Source organism: Lycium barbarum, chromosome 9 (assembly GCF_019175385.1).
Source record: "Lycium barbarum isolate Lr01 chromosome 9, ASM1917538v2, whole genome shotgun sequence".
Taxonomy (NCBI): Eukaryota; Viridiplantae; Streptophyta; class Magnoliopsida; order Solanales; family Solanaceae; genus Lycium; species Lycium barbarum.
In genome coordinates this window covers 125,170,091-125,183,860 of record NC_083345.1, presented here as the reverse complement: position 1 = coordinate 125,183,860, position 13,770 = coordinate 125,170,091, and the positions used below count along the sequence as shown (strand labels likewise).

At 34.2% G+C, this 13,770-nt stretch overlaps 1 protein-coding gene across 1 annotated transcript; it reads left to right on the top strand.

Moving 5' to 3' along the window:
* Positions 1-7,095: 7,095 nt before the first annotated feature.
* Positions 7,096-11,185, top strand: LOC132609912 (1-aminocyclopropane-1-carboxylate synthase-like). The gene is made up of 4 exons (XM_060324119.1): positions 7,096-7,388; positions 7,850-7,981; positions 8,443-8,603; positions 9,780-11,185. Exons 1-4 carry the CDS (start codon positions 7,218-7,220, stop codon positions 10,777-10,779), a joined length of 1,464 nt encoding a protein of 487 aa, XP_060180102.1. The 5' UTR covers positions 7,096-7,217; the 3' UTR covers positions 10,780-11,185.
* The last annotated feature ends 2,585 nt before the right edge of the window (positions 11,186-13,770 follow it).

Sequence of the window (13,770 nt, the reverse complement as noted above, 5' to 3'; positions counted from 1 at the left end):
GACTAGGATCACATTGATCCGAACCACGTTAATTACTGTGTTTTTATCGTTTCTGCGCTAACAATTGGTATCAGAAGCCTACAGGTCGTGAGATCTAGGAGACGAGGAGACTGTGGCATCTATGAAGTTTGAGGTAACGAATTTTGAAGGATGAAGTAACAAATTCAACATCTGGAAGATCAAGATCATAGCGTTGTTACGGAGAGAAGGATCAGTCTATGCTTTGGACGACTCGTATCCTGGAAATACGAAAGAAGCCGAGAAGCAGAAGATTGAGATGGATGCATTTAGCTCAATTCAATTATCCTTATCAGACAGCGTGTTATGTGAAGTCACTACCGAGAAAACAACTACGAGTTTGTTGAAGAAACTTGAAGATCTCTACCAGAAGAAATCAGTAACAACTAGAATGTTGTTAAGGCAGCATTTACACACCTTCAAGATGAAGACAGGTACAACTTTACAGGATTATCTTGATGCTTTTAATAAATTCGCTATGGATCTTTCTCATACTGATATTAAAGTGGGAGATGAAGAACTAGCGTGCACTCTACTGTTTTCATTATCACCGGCGTACAAAGACGTAGTTAATTCAATGATGTACAGTAAAGAGATGGTCACGTTACAGATGGTAAGACATGCATTGAATTCGGATGAATTAAGAAACCATATCAACAATGGTGAGAAAAAGGACAATGGTGAGGGTTTGACGGTTAGAGGTCGCTCGAGCCAAAGAGGGAGAGGCAAATCAGTTGCTAGGTCAAAGTCCAGGAAAAGGGTGAATATGAAGGATGCTAAATGTTGGGGTTGTCATCAAAAGGGTCACTTTGAGAGGGATTGCTCGAATAAGAAGATTGATAAAATAACAGCCAGTGCATCTACGGTTCAGGTAGCTCAGACATCTGGAGAAGATTATGTGCTAACTGCTTCAACACATGACATTCAGACACACAAGTGGATTTTAGATTCAACTTGTACCTTTACAAGTGTTTCAGAAAAGATTGGTTTACTAGCTACGAGCATACGAGTGGGACTGTACTTATGGATAACGATACAATATGTGAAATAGCAGGCATTGGTTCAGCCCGTATATGGTGTCATGACGGCATCATAAGAACATTGTCTAATGTTTGACATGTTCCTGATATGAAAAAGAATCTGATCTCTCTTGGTACTCTTGATAAGATCGGATATAAGCATGCAGGTGAAGGTGGAATCTGCAAGGTGACCAAGGGTTCTCTGGTCATGTTAAAGGCCAAACTGGAGGGTGGTCTTTATGTACTTATGGGCAGTACCATTATAGGTACTGCGAATGCTGCAACCTCACAGTTAGCAAATGATGACAAGGCTAAGATATGGCATATGAGATTAGGTTACATGAGCAAGAAAGGGTTGGCAATTTTAAGCAATCGAAACCTTTTAAAAGGTGAGAAGATTAACACACTTGATTTTTGTGAGCATTGTGTCCTTGGAAAGCAGAAACGGGTCAGCTTTAGCGTGGGCAAGCACAAAACCGAAGGGGTACTTGACTACATTCATTCAAATATATGGGGTCCATATTAAGTTCTATCCAAGGGTGGAAAGAGGTATCTTCTTACTTTCATTGATGATTTTTCATGCAAGGTTTGGGTATACTTCATAAAAGGCTAAAAGTGATGCCTTTGAGAATTTTAAAAACTGGAAGACATTAATTGAAAATCAGTGTGACTGAAAGATTAAGTTTCTTCGAATAGATAATGGCTTGGAGTTTTGCAATGAAGAGTTTGACAATTTCTGCAAGATTCATGGTGTATTGAGACATAGAATTGTTAGGCATAAAACACAACATAATGGAGTAGCTGAAAGGATGAACCTCACTCTTCTTAAGAAAGCACGATGTATGCTCTCTAATGCCAAGACGCCTAAGGAGTTCTGGGCGGAAGCAGTAAATACTGCTTGTTATGTTGTTAATCGTTCTCCAGCATCGGCGATTGACTTCAAAACTCCAAATAAGGTATGCTCAAGTAAACCGTCTCATTACTCGTACTTAAGAATCTTTGGATGTCCCGCATATTATCATGTAAGTGATGGAAAACTAGAACCTAGAGCTCGAAAAGGTTTATTTATGGGATATGCTGAAGGGGTAAAAGGATATAGAATATGGAGTTTAGATCCTCTTAAGTTTGTAATTAGTAGAGATGTTACTTTTGATGAGGCCTCTTTGCTTGATCCTGGAAAAACTTCTATTGAGTTTATAGGACAGAAAGTTCTTACAACAGAAACGGTGGAGGAAAATGTGAAACTCACCGAGCAGGAGGATCAAGTGAGTAAGGTGGAGTTCGATAATGAAAAATCTCACACAGTAGTACCTGAAGGTGAACCATACAGTATAGCTACTGGAAGGGACAAACGAACTCTGAAGCCTAATCTAAAATATTATCCTCAGCCTTCACAAGCTAATCTTGTAGCCTATACATTAGCTACTGCCGAGGAGGAAATAAAGGATCTGGAACCCTCAAGCTATACAAAAGCTACTATGTGTGGTGAAGCTGATCAATGGCGTTTAGCCATGACCGAAGAGATGGACTCTCTGCACAAGAACCAGACATGGGATTTTGTGAGTCTACCAAAGGGGAAAAGAACTGTTGGTTGCAAAGGGGTTTTTAGAAAAAAGGATGGCATTTCGAGTGTAGAAAATGCTAGATACAAAGCGAGATTGGTTGCTAAGGGCTTTGTCAGAAGGAGGGAATCGACTACAATGAGATTTTCTCACCAGTCGTGAAGCATAGCTCAATTCGTTTGTTGCTAGCTTTGGTTGCCCATTATGACTTGAAGCTTCATCAGGTTGATGTCAAGACAACATTCTTACATAGTGAACTTGAAGAGGTGATCTTCATGAATTAGCCTGAGGGTTTCCTTATTGAAGGAAAAAAAGACCAGGTTTGTCAGTTGGAGAAATATTTGTATGGTTTGAAATAGTCGCCACGACAGTGGTACAAGAGATTTGACGCGTTCATGATTACTAAAGGTTTCTCGAGAAATGCATTTGATAGCTGCGTGTATCACATGACGGTATCTGGTAATTCAAATATTTATTTACTGTTATATGTTGATGATATGCTCATTGCTGCAAATAGTATGACAAAGATAAATGATATGAAGAAACTGCTAAGTAAGGAGTTTGACATGAAATATTTAGGTGAAGCTAAGAAAATCCTTGGAATGGAGATTCACAGGAAGAACGGTGAGGTACATCTCTCACAGAAAAAGCATATTGAGAAGGTAGTTTAGAGGTTTGGCATGAATAAATGTAAACTCGTTACTTTACCGTTAGCACAACATTTCAGACTTTATTCTTTGATGGCACCACAATCAAAGGAAGAGGTGGCGTACATGTCAAAAGTTCCTTATTCTAGTGTAGTTGGTAGCATTATGTATGCTATGGTTTGCACTCTGCCTGATATTGCCCAAGCAGTGAGTATGGTAAGTCGATTCATGTCTAATCCGGGTAAGAAACATTGGGAAGCAATTAAGTGGATATTGAGATATCTTAAAGGTTCTTCGAATGTTGGTCTAACTTTTTGTAGGATGAGAAATGAAGGCTTCTCGGTCCTTGGTTATGTGGATTCTGATTTTGCAGGTGATCTTGATATAAGGAGATCAACAACGGGCTATATCTTTACTCTTGTAGGTAGTGCCATAAGTTGGAAGGCAACTTTCCAGTCTATAGTTGCTTTGTCCATAACAGAAGCTGAATATATGGCAGCAGTAGAAGCAGTAAAGGAGGCTATATGATTGAAAGGTTTGGTGTCAGAATTGAGTAGGGTTCAACATGAACCAACTCTAAAATGTGATAGCCGAAGTGCTATTCACTTGATAAAAAATCAGAGATTTCATGATCGCACCAAACACATTGATATCAGATTCCATTTTATTCGTGATGTTGTTGAACAAGGCACAATTAAGGTCTTGAAGGTTGACACAAAGGACAATACATCGGATATGTTGACCAAGGTGGTTCCTTTTGTCAAGTTCAGTCATTGTATGAATTTGGCGGGAGTTCGCATCAACTGATACGTTAGGATGGAGAACGGCAGGGCAAGGTAGAGCTACTAGTATGTACAAGGTTTCGGTTAGTGTCTCTTGTTTCCTACACGGAGTTAGCTCACGTAGGCTTAGGGACATTGGACTGAATGACATTCATATGGAAGCTCGAAATTCATCTCAAGGTGGAGATTGTGAAATTGAGAAGATATTCAAGCCAATTCCTACTCAAAAGCGGAAAGAAATAAAAGAAAACTTTTTTCTTTGTTGGTTTTCGATTGTTATTGGGATTTAGATCCTTTCTAGGAAAGGATTAGACCTAGTAGTATAAATACATGCTAGCTAGGATTTATTAAGTAAGACAAAACATAGAACCTATGAATATTCAATCTTGTAACTTACTTTCTCCCTTGATATTAATAAAAGTGTCGATCGTTCTCTGTGGACTAGGATCACATAGATCCGAACTACGTTAATTACTGTGTTTTTATCGCTTCAGCGCTATCAATATATATATATTGAATTCCCATAACATAAGAAAAATATGAGTTCTAATTCCACGAGGGACATACTTGGACTTTTATCAATCGTCTTGTCACAATTCTTGATTTCACCCCTATTTATACGCGGGGTAATAATGGACATAATGTCGTGAAATATCACATTTGCAGGGATCTTTAAGCCATGAGCAACATCTTAATAATTTTAAGACCCAATACAAAATGTGAGTGAATCAGACCTACTCACAAAAAAAAAGTGACAATAAGAAATAGATGCACTTAATTGACTGGAATTTGAACGGTTCAAATTCAAACCCCTCAAAATTACAAACGGACCCTAACTACTTCAGGAATCTGGATCGAAAATTCTTCACTATATTTATTTTGGAGAAAAAGTGGATAAAGTTTGATAAATCCATACAGTAATGAGTAGTATAATGAATTTAGTGAATTACCTTTGTAGTTGATTGATTGATATGTAGAGAAGAATTTGAACGAAAAGATTGTCCCACCGCATATCCTATAACTATTAGAGAGTTTGCAAACGAGTTAAATGAAAAATGGATTAATCATATTTCTTTTCTATTTTTGAAGATACCCTTGGCCTTCAACATGTAACGTGTGGGTCCAATTAATTCAATTTCTAACTCTATGTTTAAGCAAAAACATAGCACGTGTTCAAGAAGATGACAACCACTAGTTTCATTGTTCGTTCCCACAAGTCAGTGGTAATTATTTTAAACTAGTTTAAATTTAGTATACTGATATGGTATAAAAAAAAATTCATAACCAACCTAATAAGATAATTTGAGAAATAGAGTACTACTCCCTCCGTCTCATAATAAATGTCACCTTAGCAAAAAACATGCATATTAAGAAACCAATAATGTAATGTGAAGTTTATCAAATTACCCCCATATAATAAAAACAAATTATTTTTGCCTCTTGATTAGAGCATGCACAAGAAGTAAACCTTTTGACATTGGAAATCCAACAATACCAAGTTACTATGTGGCTTTTCCAATCATCACTTAGATGTTACTTTATTGTCCAAGGGTAGAATTGAAAAAAATAGACTATTTATGTCGTGGTTTCCTAAGGTGACACTTATTATGGGTCAAAAAAATTTGGCTCAGGTGACACTTATTATGGGACGGAAGGAATATATGGCTCACGAAAAAAAAACTAATTTTAACGTCAGACTTTGATGAGTTAACTATGGACATATTACCAACGTAATAACAACGAAAATAGATAGTTAGAATGGAATTAAGCAGTTTAGCTACGAAAATGCTCTCATTAGCTAATTTTAGTGTTTTTCGTAGTGATAATCTCCTACAACGAATTAAATTGCATTAATGATATAAAATTTCTTTACATCATCAATGTATAACTAAAATCTCATTTTCTTTATATCTGTTGGGGTGTTAGTGACATATTAAGTATTTTTCTCTAGACTTACTATTCAGGTATACCGTTACATGTATGTTGCAAATTTAATTTGGATAGAACCAAATTATTTTCTGTATCATCGTCATAGATGCAGTATTAAATTGGAGATAAGGTACGATTTTCCTACTAATTCTCTTTTAATTCAAAATAAGAAATTATAAAATATACACATCCGATCCCACAAGAGTGTGACAAAAACTTAGAATGTAGTTTTTGTCAAAAAAAAAAAAAAAAGCAATCAAACAGCCCAGAATATACTTATATTATACTTTATATTTTTGTTGGCATGCAATGGTCATATCCTCGACATGTTATTACACATTTAATGTCGCTCATGATTCAATCCAATTTCCGAGTTAAAATATTCTGATATACTAAGTTGCAAGCTCCTTTTCACTCAAACGTAATTAAATCAGCTTAAATGGAAAAGAGCGAGGCAGTAGAAGTCCTTTTTTGGCATTGTAGTTATCTTTTAAATGATCTAATTGTGTAAATATTTTTAACACGGTGAGTGCACGTGCATAAAACTTTAATTCTTTGTCATTGATTTACGCGAAATCCCCTTTTCAGGTCAACATTTAGATTTTGTCTTTATTTTTAAAAATTATGAAAATACAGGCCTTGAAAAATTACATTTCCGCACAACTTTAGACTCACGTCTAATGTTTTCTCACATATCTTTCAACGTTACAAACAAAACATTGAATTGTTGTCTAACGATTGTAATAACTTATAAAATTTTAGACGGCGATCTAATATTTTTCTCGTAATATTTTCAATTTGCTTAAAAGAGATCTTTAGATATGATCTAAAAAGTCCATACCTTACAAAAGAATTTAAATGAAGATCAGTTACTAAATAACTATCCGAAAAGGGATAAACTGCGAAAATTTCACTAAACTCTTAGCTAGGAGAATAATTAAAGGTGGGACGATTCCAGTTCATCATTAGTGCGCTATTACCATATATATTGATTACGTACTAATTAATCAAGCAGTCATATACCTCCAAAAAACAATTGTCCTGTTAAAGTCTAAGTACTCTATTTCATGGAAATTTCTTTACCACAAAATATCTATGGAGTCAGAAACAAAGTCTATAAATAGGCCATCACTTCGTCTCGATTCTACCAACTAACATCTCAAAGACTTTTTAACTTCTACCAAAAAATTCTCTAGCAAATTATCCTCCCAAAAAAAACACTTCATTTTTTCTTGATAAACTTTGAGTTTTACTAAGAAGATGGGGTTCATTTCAGGCAATAATAAGAAACTTCTTTCAAAGATAGCAACTAATGATGGACATGGAGAAAACTCAGCATATTTTGATGGTTGGAAAGCTTATGAAAATGATCCTTTTCATCTAACACAAAATCCTAAAGGTGTTATTCAGATGGGTCTCGCTGAAAATCAGGTATGTGAAACAGTACTTACACTGAACTTCGAATCCGCTTAGCCGGAAAACTGCACTATATACAAACCTCTTTTCATGGATTCAGCTAAACCTAGTATTTTCGACACAAAATATACACAACTAAAAAAAAGCACGAATTTCCAAAGAACGTCCCCGTTGAAACATCAACGTTTTCGACCAGCCAATTTCAGACGGACTCGTTGGAATTCGCTATTTTATTTTTTATTTTTGACAAGTATACAAAAAATCTATAAAATTTAAACATATATTTCATTCAACCAAAGTTTCAAAAATATAATTTGTTCAAGCTAAGAATCTGAGAGGTTGGACTTGTTAAGTTTAAATTTTGGCTCTGCCTCATCGTTGTCTCTTTCCTTTTCTTGTTTAGATAGATATTTCTACACAATACAATCCTTGATCACACACTAAACAATTTGTGTTTTCTTGTGATGTTTTTGCAGCTTTGCTTTGATTTAATCCAAGAATGGGTAGTCAATAACCCAAAAGCTTCCATTTGCACATCTGAAGGAGCTCAAGATTTTAAGGATATTGCTATTTTTCAAGACTATCATGGCTTGCTAGAATTCACGAAGGTATGAGAAACATGAAATCTAGTCGTGATCAAATCCAGCATTTAAAGTCAGTCATTTAATTCTTTATGTATAAATCACAAGTAAAAACATGCGAATTTCCGAGGGAAATTTTTGAAGGAGGCCATCGGAAATTGGCTCGTCGGAAGCTTTTCCAACGGAAATTCCATATACTATTTGGTAATTTTTCTTCAGACACACATAAGCTGAGCTAGACACGGTCTAACTGCCCGACTCTAGTCTAGATTCGCCGAGGGCGGATTCAAAGCATATGGTAGGGGTTCGGCAGAATCCAGTAGCAATTTGGCTAAAATCCTATATCTATGTTGAGAAATTCACTAAATATGTATATATAATAAACTGTGAATTTAGTAGCATAAATAAGTCGTGAGTTCAATGGCGAGCAAAAAAGCGTCATACTCGTATACTTCAAATTCTAAATCCATTACTTTGTAAATGTTCAGGCTGTTTCAAGATTCATGGAGAAAGTGAGAGGAGATAGAGTGACATTTGATCCAGAAAGAATAGTTATGAGTGGAGGAGCAACTGGAGCTCATGAAACTCTGGCATTTTGTTTGGCTGATCCTGGTGATGCATTTCTAGTTCCTACACCATATTATCCAGGGTAAGAATTCACTTTTTTTAAAAAGAATTAATTATTCTAGAAGAATATTAAGTCTAGCATGTCATAATAAAAGATAGCCATCCATAATTAGTGAAATTACTAACTGCTGCCGCAACAAGTTAAATTATACTGCCATACGATAGGTAGCAGTTTACAAAAAGTGAAATTAATAACCTAAAAAATAAGATAACGATCTGCCACAACACAGACTTTAAGAATGATTATAAGATTCTCTTCTCTTCTTTAAATTAAAATTAAATTTGCAGTTATTTTGGTACTTGGACCAAGTAAATTATTGGTGTGGGACATGAACACAACGACTTCTGTTCAAGAAACAAAAAAGTAGGTCCTATAATAGCAACCTAAATGACTATCGGGCTCTAAGTGACAAAGACCATAAACAAAAGACAGATCTGATACATCTACCTTTTATTAGATTGGACCTTAATGAATTATTTATTATTTTCCCGCAAAAGCAGCCATAATTATAGAAACATAGACCCAAAATTAAAGTCAAAGAAAACTCAAGAGATCTAGAGAGAAAGTTGACTTTTGATTAATTTTCCACCATAGTGAATTATTTATCATTTGTTCCCAAAGCCATCTGTAACTATATTTAGACTAGAAGACTTTTAATTAAATAACATATTAGAAGACTTTACTGGCCTCCTTAGCAATAGTCCAGTCAAAAGATTTTTTAGATCATAGTTCTATTAAACATGACGCCCATATAAAGCAATGTTTTCTAAGCTAAGGAAAACATTAAGAAATGGGAGGGGAAAAAAATAGAAAAGTTGAATAATGAATAATTAAGTTGGATTTACAACTTATATATATCATGATGTAAATAATATTTATGTTATCAGTGTATTTTAATCTGTTATAGTAGGTTACCTGCTTTATTTTCTAGGTTACTTATCTCACTTATCATGAACGGACACTTACAGACTTACAACTATCTTTTAAGTTACCAGATAATGTAACAAAATCTTTTACTACATTTTCGTCACTAAAAAAAAGATAGACAAACAACTTCAGTAGCTAAACAACAAAAAATCGTCGCTAATCTATGAATTAGCGACGGATTATTAAAAAACATGTTAGCTACTTACTAGTTATTTAGTGATAGCTTAATTAGCGATGAATTTTGTAACTAATTCTTGTTATGTATTGCAGATTTGACAGAGATTTGAGGTGGAGAACAGGAGTACAACTTTTTCCTGTTGTTTGTGAGAGTTCTAACAATTTCAAGGTTACAAAAGAAGCTTTAGAAGATGCATATGAGAAAGCTCAAGAATCTAACATCAGAGTCAAAGGATTACTCATAAACAATCCATCAAATCCATTGGGCACAGTTTTGGACAGGGAAACATTAAAAGACATACTAAGATTCATCAATGACAAAAACATCCACCTAGTATGCGACGAAATCTATGCTGCTACCGCGTTTAGCCAGCCCTCCTTCATCAGTATCGCGGAAGTTAAAGAGGAAGTTGTTGGATGCAACGAAAATTTAGTGCACATCGTTTATAGCCTGTCGAAAGATCTAGGGTTCCCTGGATTCAGAGTCGGAATCATTTACTCATACAATGATGTTGTGGTGAATATTGCGCGAAAAATGTCAAGTTTTGGGCTCGTTTCAACACAAACGCAACGATTGATTGCTTCCATGTTATCGGATGACATCTTCGTTGAAAATTTTATCGCGAAGAGCTCAGTTAGGTTATCACAAAGGCATGGTTTGTTCACTAAGGGACTAGCTCAAGTTGGAATTAGCACATTGAAGAGTAATGCAGGACTATTTTTCTGGATGGATTTGAGAAGGCTTCTTAAAGAGCCAACATTTGAAGATGAATTGGATCTTTGGCATATAATTATTAATGAAGTGAAACTCAATGTCTCTCCTGGTTGTTCATTTCATTGCTCTGAGCCTGGTTGGTTTAGAGTTTGTTTTGCTAATATGGATGATGAAACTATGAGAGTTGCGTTGAGAAGAATTAGGCACTTTGTGCTTAAAGAAAATAAGGGACTTGAAGTTGCATCCAAGAAACAATGCAGGAGGAACAAACTTGAAATTAGTTTATCTTTTAGAAGATTGGATGATTTCATGAACTCTCCTTTCATGAATTCTCCTCACTCTCCAATGTCTTCTCCTATGGTCCAAGCTAGGACTTGAAAAAAGGAAGAGCTCATCATCAATATTAGTTTTTGTCGATAACGGTGCATCTAGATCAGCTTGCGCACAAATCGACTGTTTCACCGAGTACCTGATAGGCGTTCAGTTTAGCATCTGGGCACACAAGAATTTCACCAAGTACCTGATACGACTGTCTAATTGAAGGAGGGTAAATTATTTAATTGTAGTTGTTGGTAAGTCTAGTTACATAACATAGAATGGAAGTTCATAGAGATTCTTTGAATTTTTTAATTAAGACTTTTTGCCTATACTCTGATTGCAAAAAGCAATCAAATATGCTCCTATATATTGTTGAATAATTTTGTTCTTGGGTTTTTTGTATACCTTCTTGTAATGAAGGAGATCAGTTGTAACTTGTTTTTAAGAAGCAAGTGTATTTCTCAGATGTTTACATTTTGTTTTTTTATTTGGTTAGACTGTCATCCAATAGATTAAGAAATAGTGATACACCAGAGGTTTGTGACTTTGTCAAAGATAATCTTTACACCATTATATCATTACCTAAAAGATGATGACAAACCAGTATAATGATTGGATGTGATTCTTCTATTCTTAACCCAAGACTCCGGATAAACTTTTCGTAAGGATTTGAATTAGTTGGGTCAATGAATTTCGGATATCAGATGCTTAAAGCAAAAAAAAAAAAAAAAAGTACAAATAGTTGTCCATAATGTATGAGATTAGTACTCCCTCGTCTCAATTTATGTGATACTTTTCACGTTTGAGAGTCAATTTAACCAAATTTTGAAGCTAAATTTGATTAGATTAACTCAATATAAAAGTTATATATATGAAAATTACATGAAAAGTTAAGTTACAACTTTTCTCATATCAATTTAATGAAAAATACATCTGAAAATTTGCTATGTTTAAGCAAAAACATAGCACACGTGTTCAAGAAGATGACAACCACTAGTTTCATTGTTCGTTCCCACAAGTCAGTGGTAATTATTTTAAACTAGTTTAAATTTAGTATACTGATATGGTATAAAAAAAAAATTCATAACAAACCTAATAAGATAATTTGAGAAATAGAGTAATACTCTTCCGTCTTATAATAAATGTCATCTTAGCCAAAAACATGCATATTAAGAAACCAATAATGTAATGTGAAGTTTATCAAATTACCCCATATAGTAAAAACAAATTATTTTGCCTCTTGATTAGAGCATGCACAAGAAGTAAACCTTTTGACATTAGGAATCCAACAATACCAAGTTACTATGTGGCTTTTCCAATCATCACTTAGATGTTACTTTATTGTCCAAGGGTAGAATTGAAAAAGAAATAGACTATTTATGTCTTGGTTTCCTAAGGTGACACTTATTATGGGTTAAAAAAAGTTGGCTCAGGTGACACTTATTATGGGACGGAGGGAGAATATCGCTCACGAAAAAAACTAATTTTAACGTCAGACTTTGATGAGTTTAACTATGGACATATTACCAACGTAATAACAACGAAAATAGATAGTTAGAATGGAATTAAGCAGTTTAGCGACGAAAATGTTCTCATTAGCTAATTTTAGTGTTTTTCGTAGTGATAATCTCCTATAACGAATTAAATTGCATTAATGATATAAATTTTCTTTACATCATCAATGTATAACTAAAATCTCATTTTCTTTATATCTGTTGGGGTGTTAGTGACATATTAAGTATTTTTCTCTAGACTTAAATATTCAGGTATACCGTTACATGTATGTTGCAAATTTAATTTGGATAGAACCAAATTATTTTCTGTATCATCGTCATAGATGCAGTATTAAATTGGAGATAAGGTACGATTTTCCTACTAATTCTCTTTTAATTCAAAATAAGAAATTATAAAAATATACATATCCGATCCCACAACAGTGTGACGAAAACCTAGAATGTAGTTTTTGTCAAAAAAAAATAAAATGCAATCAAACAGCCCAGAATATACTTATATTATACTTTATATTTTTGTTGGCATGCAATGGTCATATCCTCGACATGTTATTACACATTTAATGTCGTTCATGATTCAATCCAATTTCCGAGTTAAAATATTCTGATATACTAAGTTGCAAGCTCCTTTTCACTCAAACGTAATTAAATCAGCTTAAATGGAAAAGAGCGAGGCAGTAGAAGTCCTTTTTTGGCGTTGTAGTTATCTTTTAAATGATCTGATTGTGTAAATATTTTTAACACGGTGAGTGCACATGCATAAAACTTTAATTCTTTGTCATTGATTTACGCGAAGTCCCCTTTTTAGGTCAACATTTAGATTTTGTCTTTATTTTTAAAAATTATGAAAATACAGGCCTTGAAAAATTACATTTCCGCACAACTTTAGACTCACGTCTAATGTTTTCTCACATATTTCTCAACGTTACAAACAAAACATTGAATTGTTGTCTAACGATTGTAATAACTTATAAAATTGTAGACGGCGATCTAATATTTTTCTGGTAATATTTTCAATTTGCTTAAAAGAAATCTTTAAATATGATCTAAAAAGTCCATACATTACAAAAGAATTTAAATGAAGATCAGTTACTAAACAACTATCCGGAAAAGGGATAACCTGCAAAAATTTCACTAAACTCTTAGCTAGGAGAATAATTAAAGATGGGACGATTCCCAGTTCATCATTAGTGCGCTATTACCATATTGATTACGGACTAATTAATCAAGCAGTCATATACCTCCATAAAACAATTGTCCTGTTAAAGTCTAAGTACTCTATTTCATGGAAATTTCTTTACCACAAAATATCTATGGAGTCAGAAACAAAGTCTATAAATAGGCCATCACTTCGTCTCGATTCTACCAACTAACATCTCAAAGTCTTTTTAACTTCTACCAAAAAATTCTCTAGCAAGTTATCCTCCCAAAAAAAAAAAACACTTCATTTTTTCTTGATAAACTTTGAGTTTTACTAAGAAGATGGGATTCATTTCAGGCAATAATAAGAAACTTCTTTCAAAGATAGCAACTAATGATG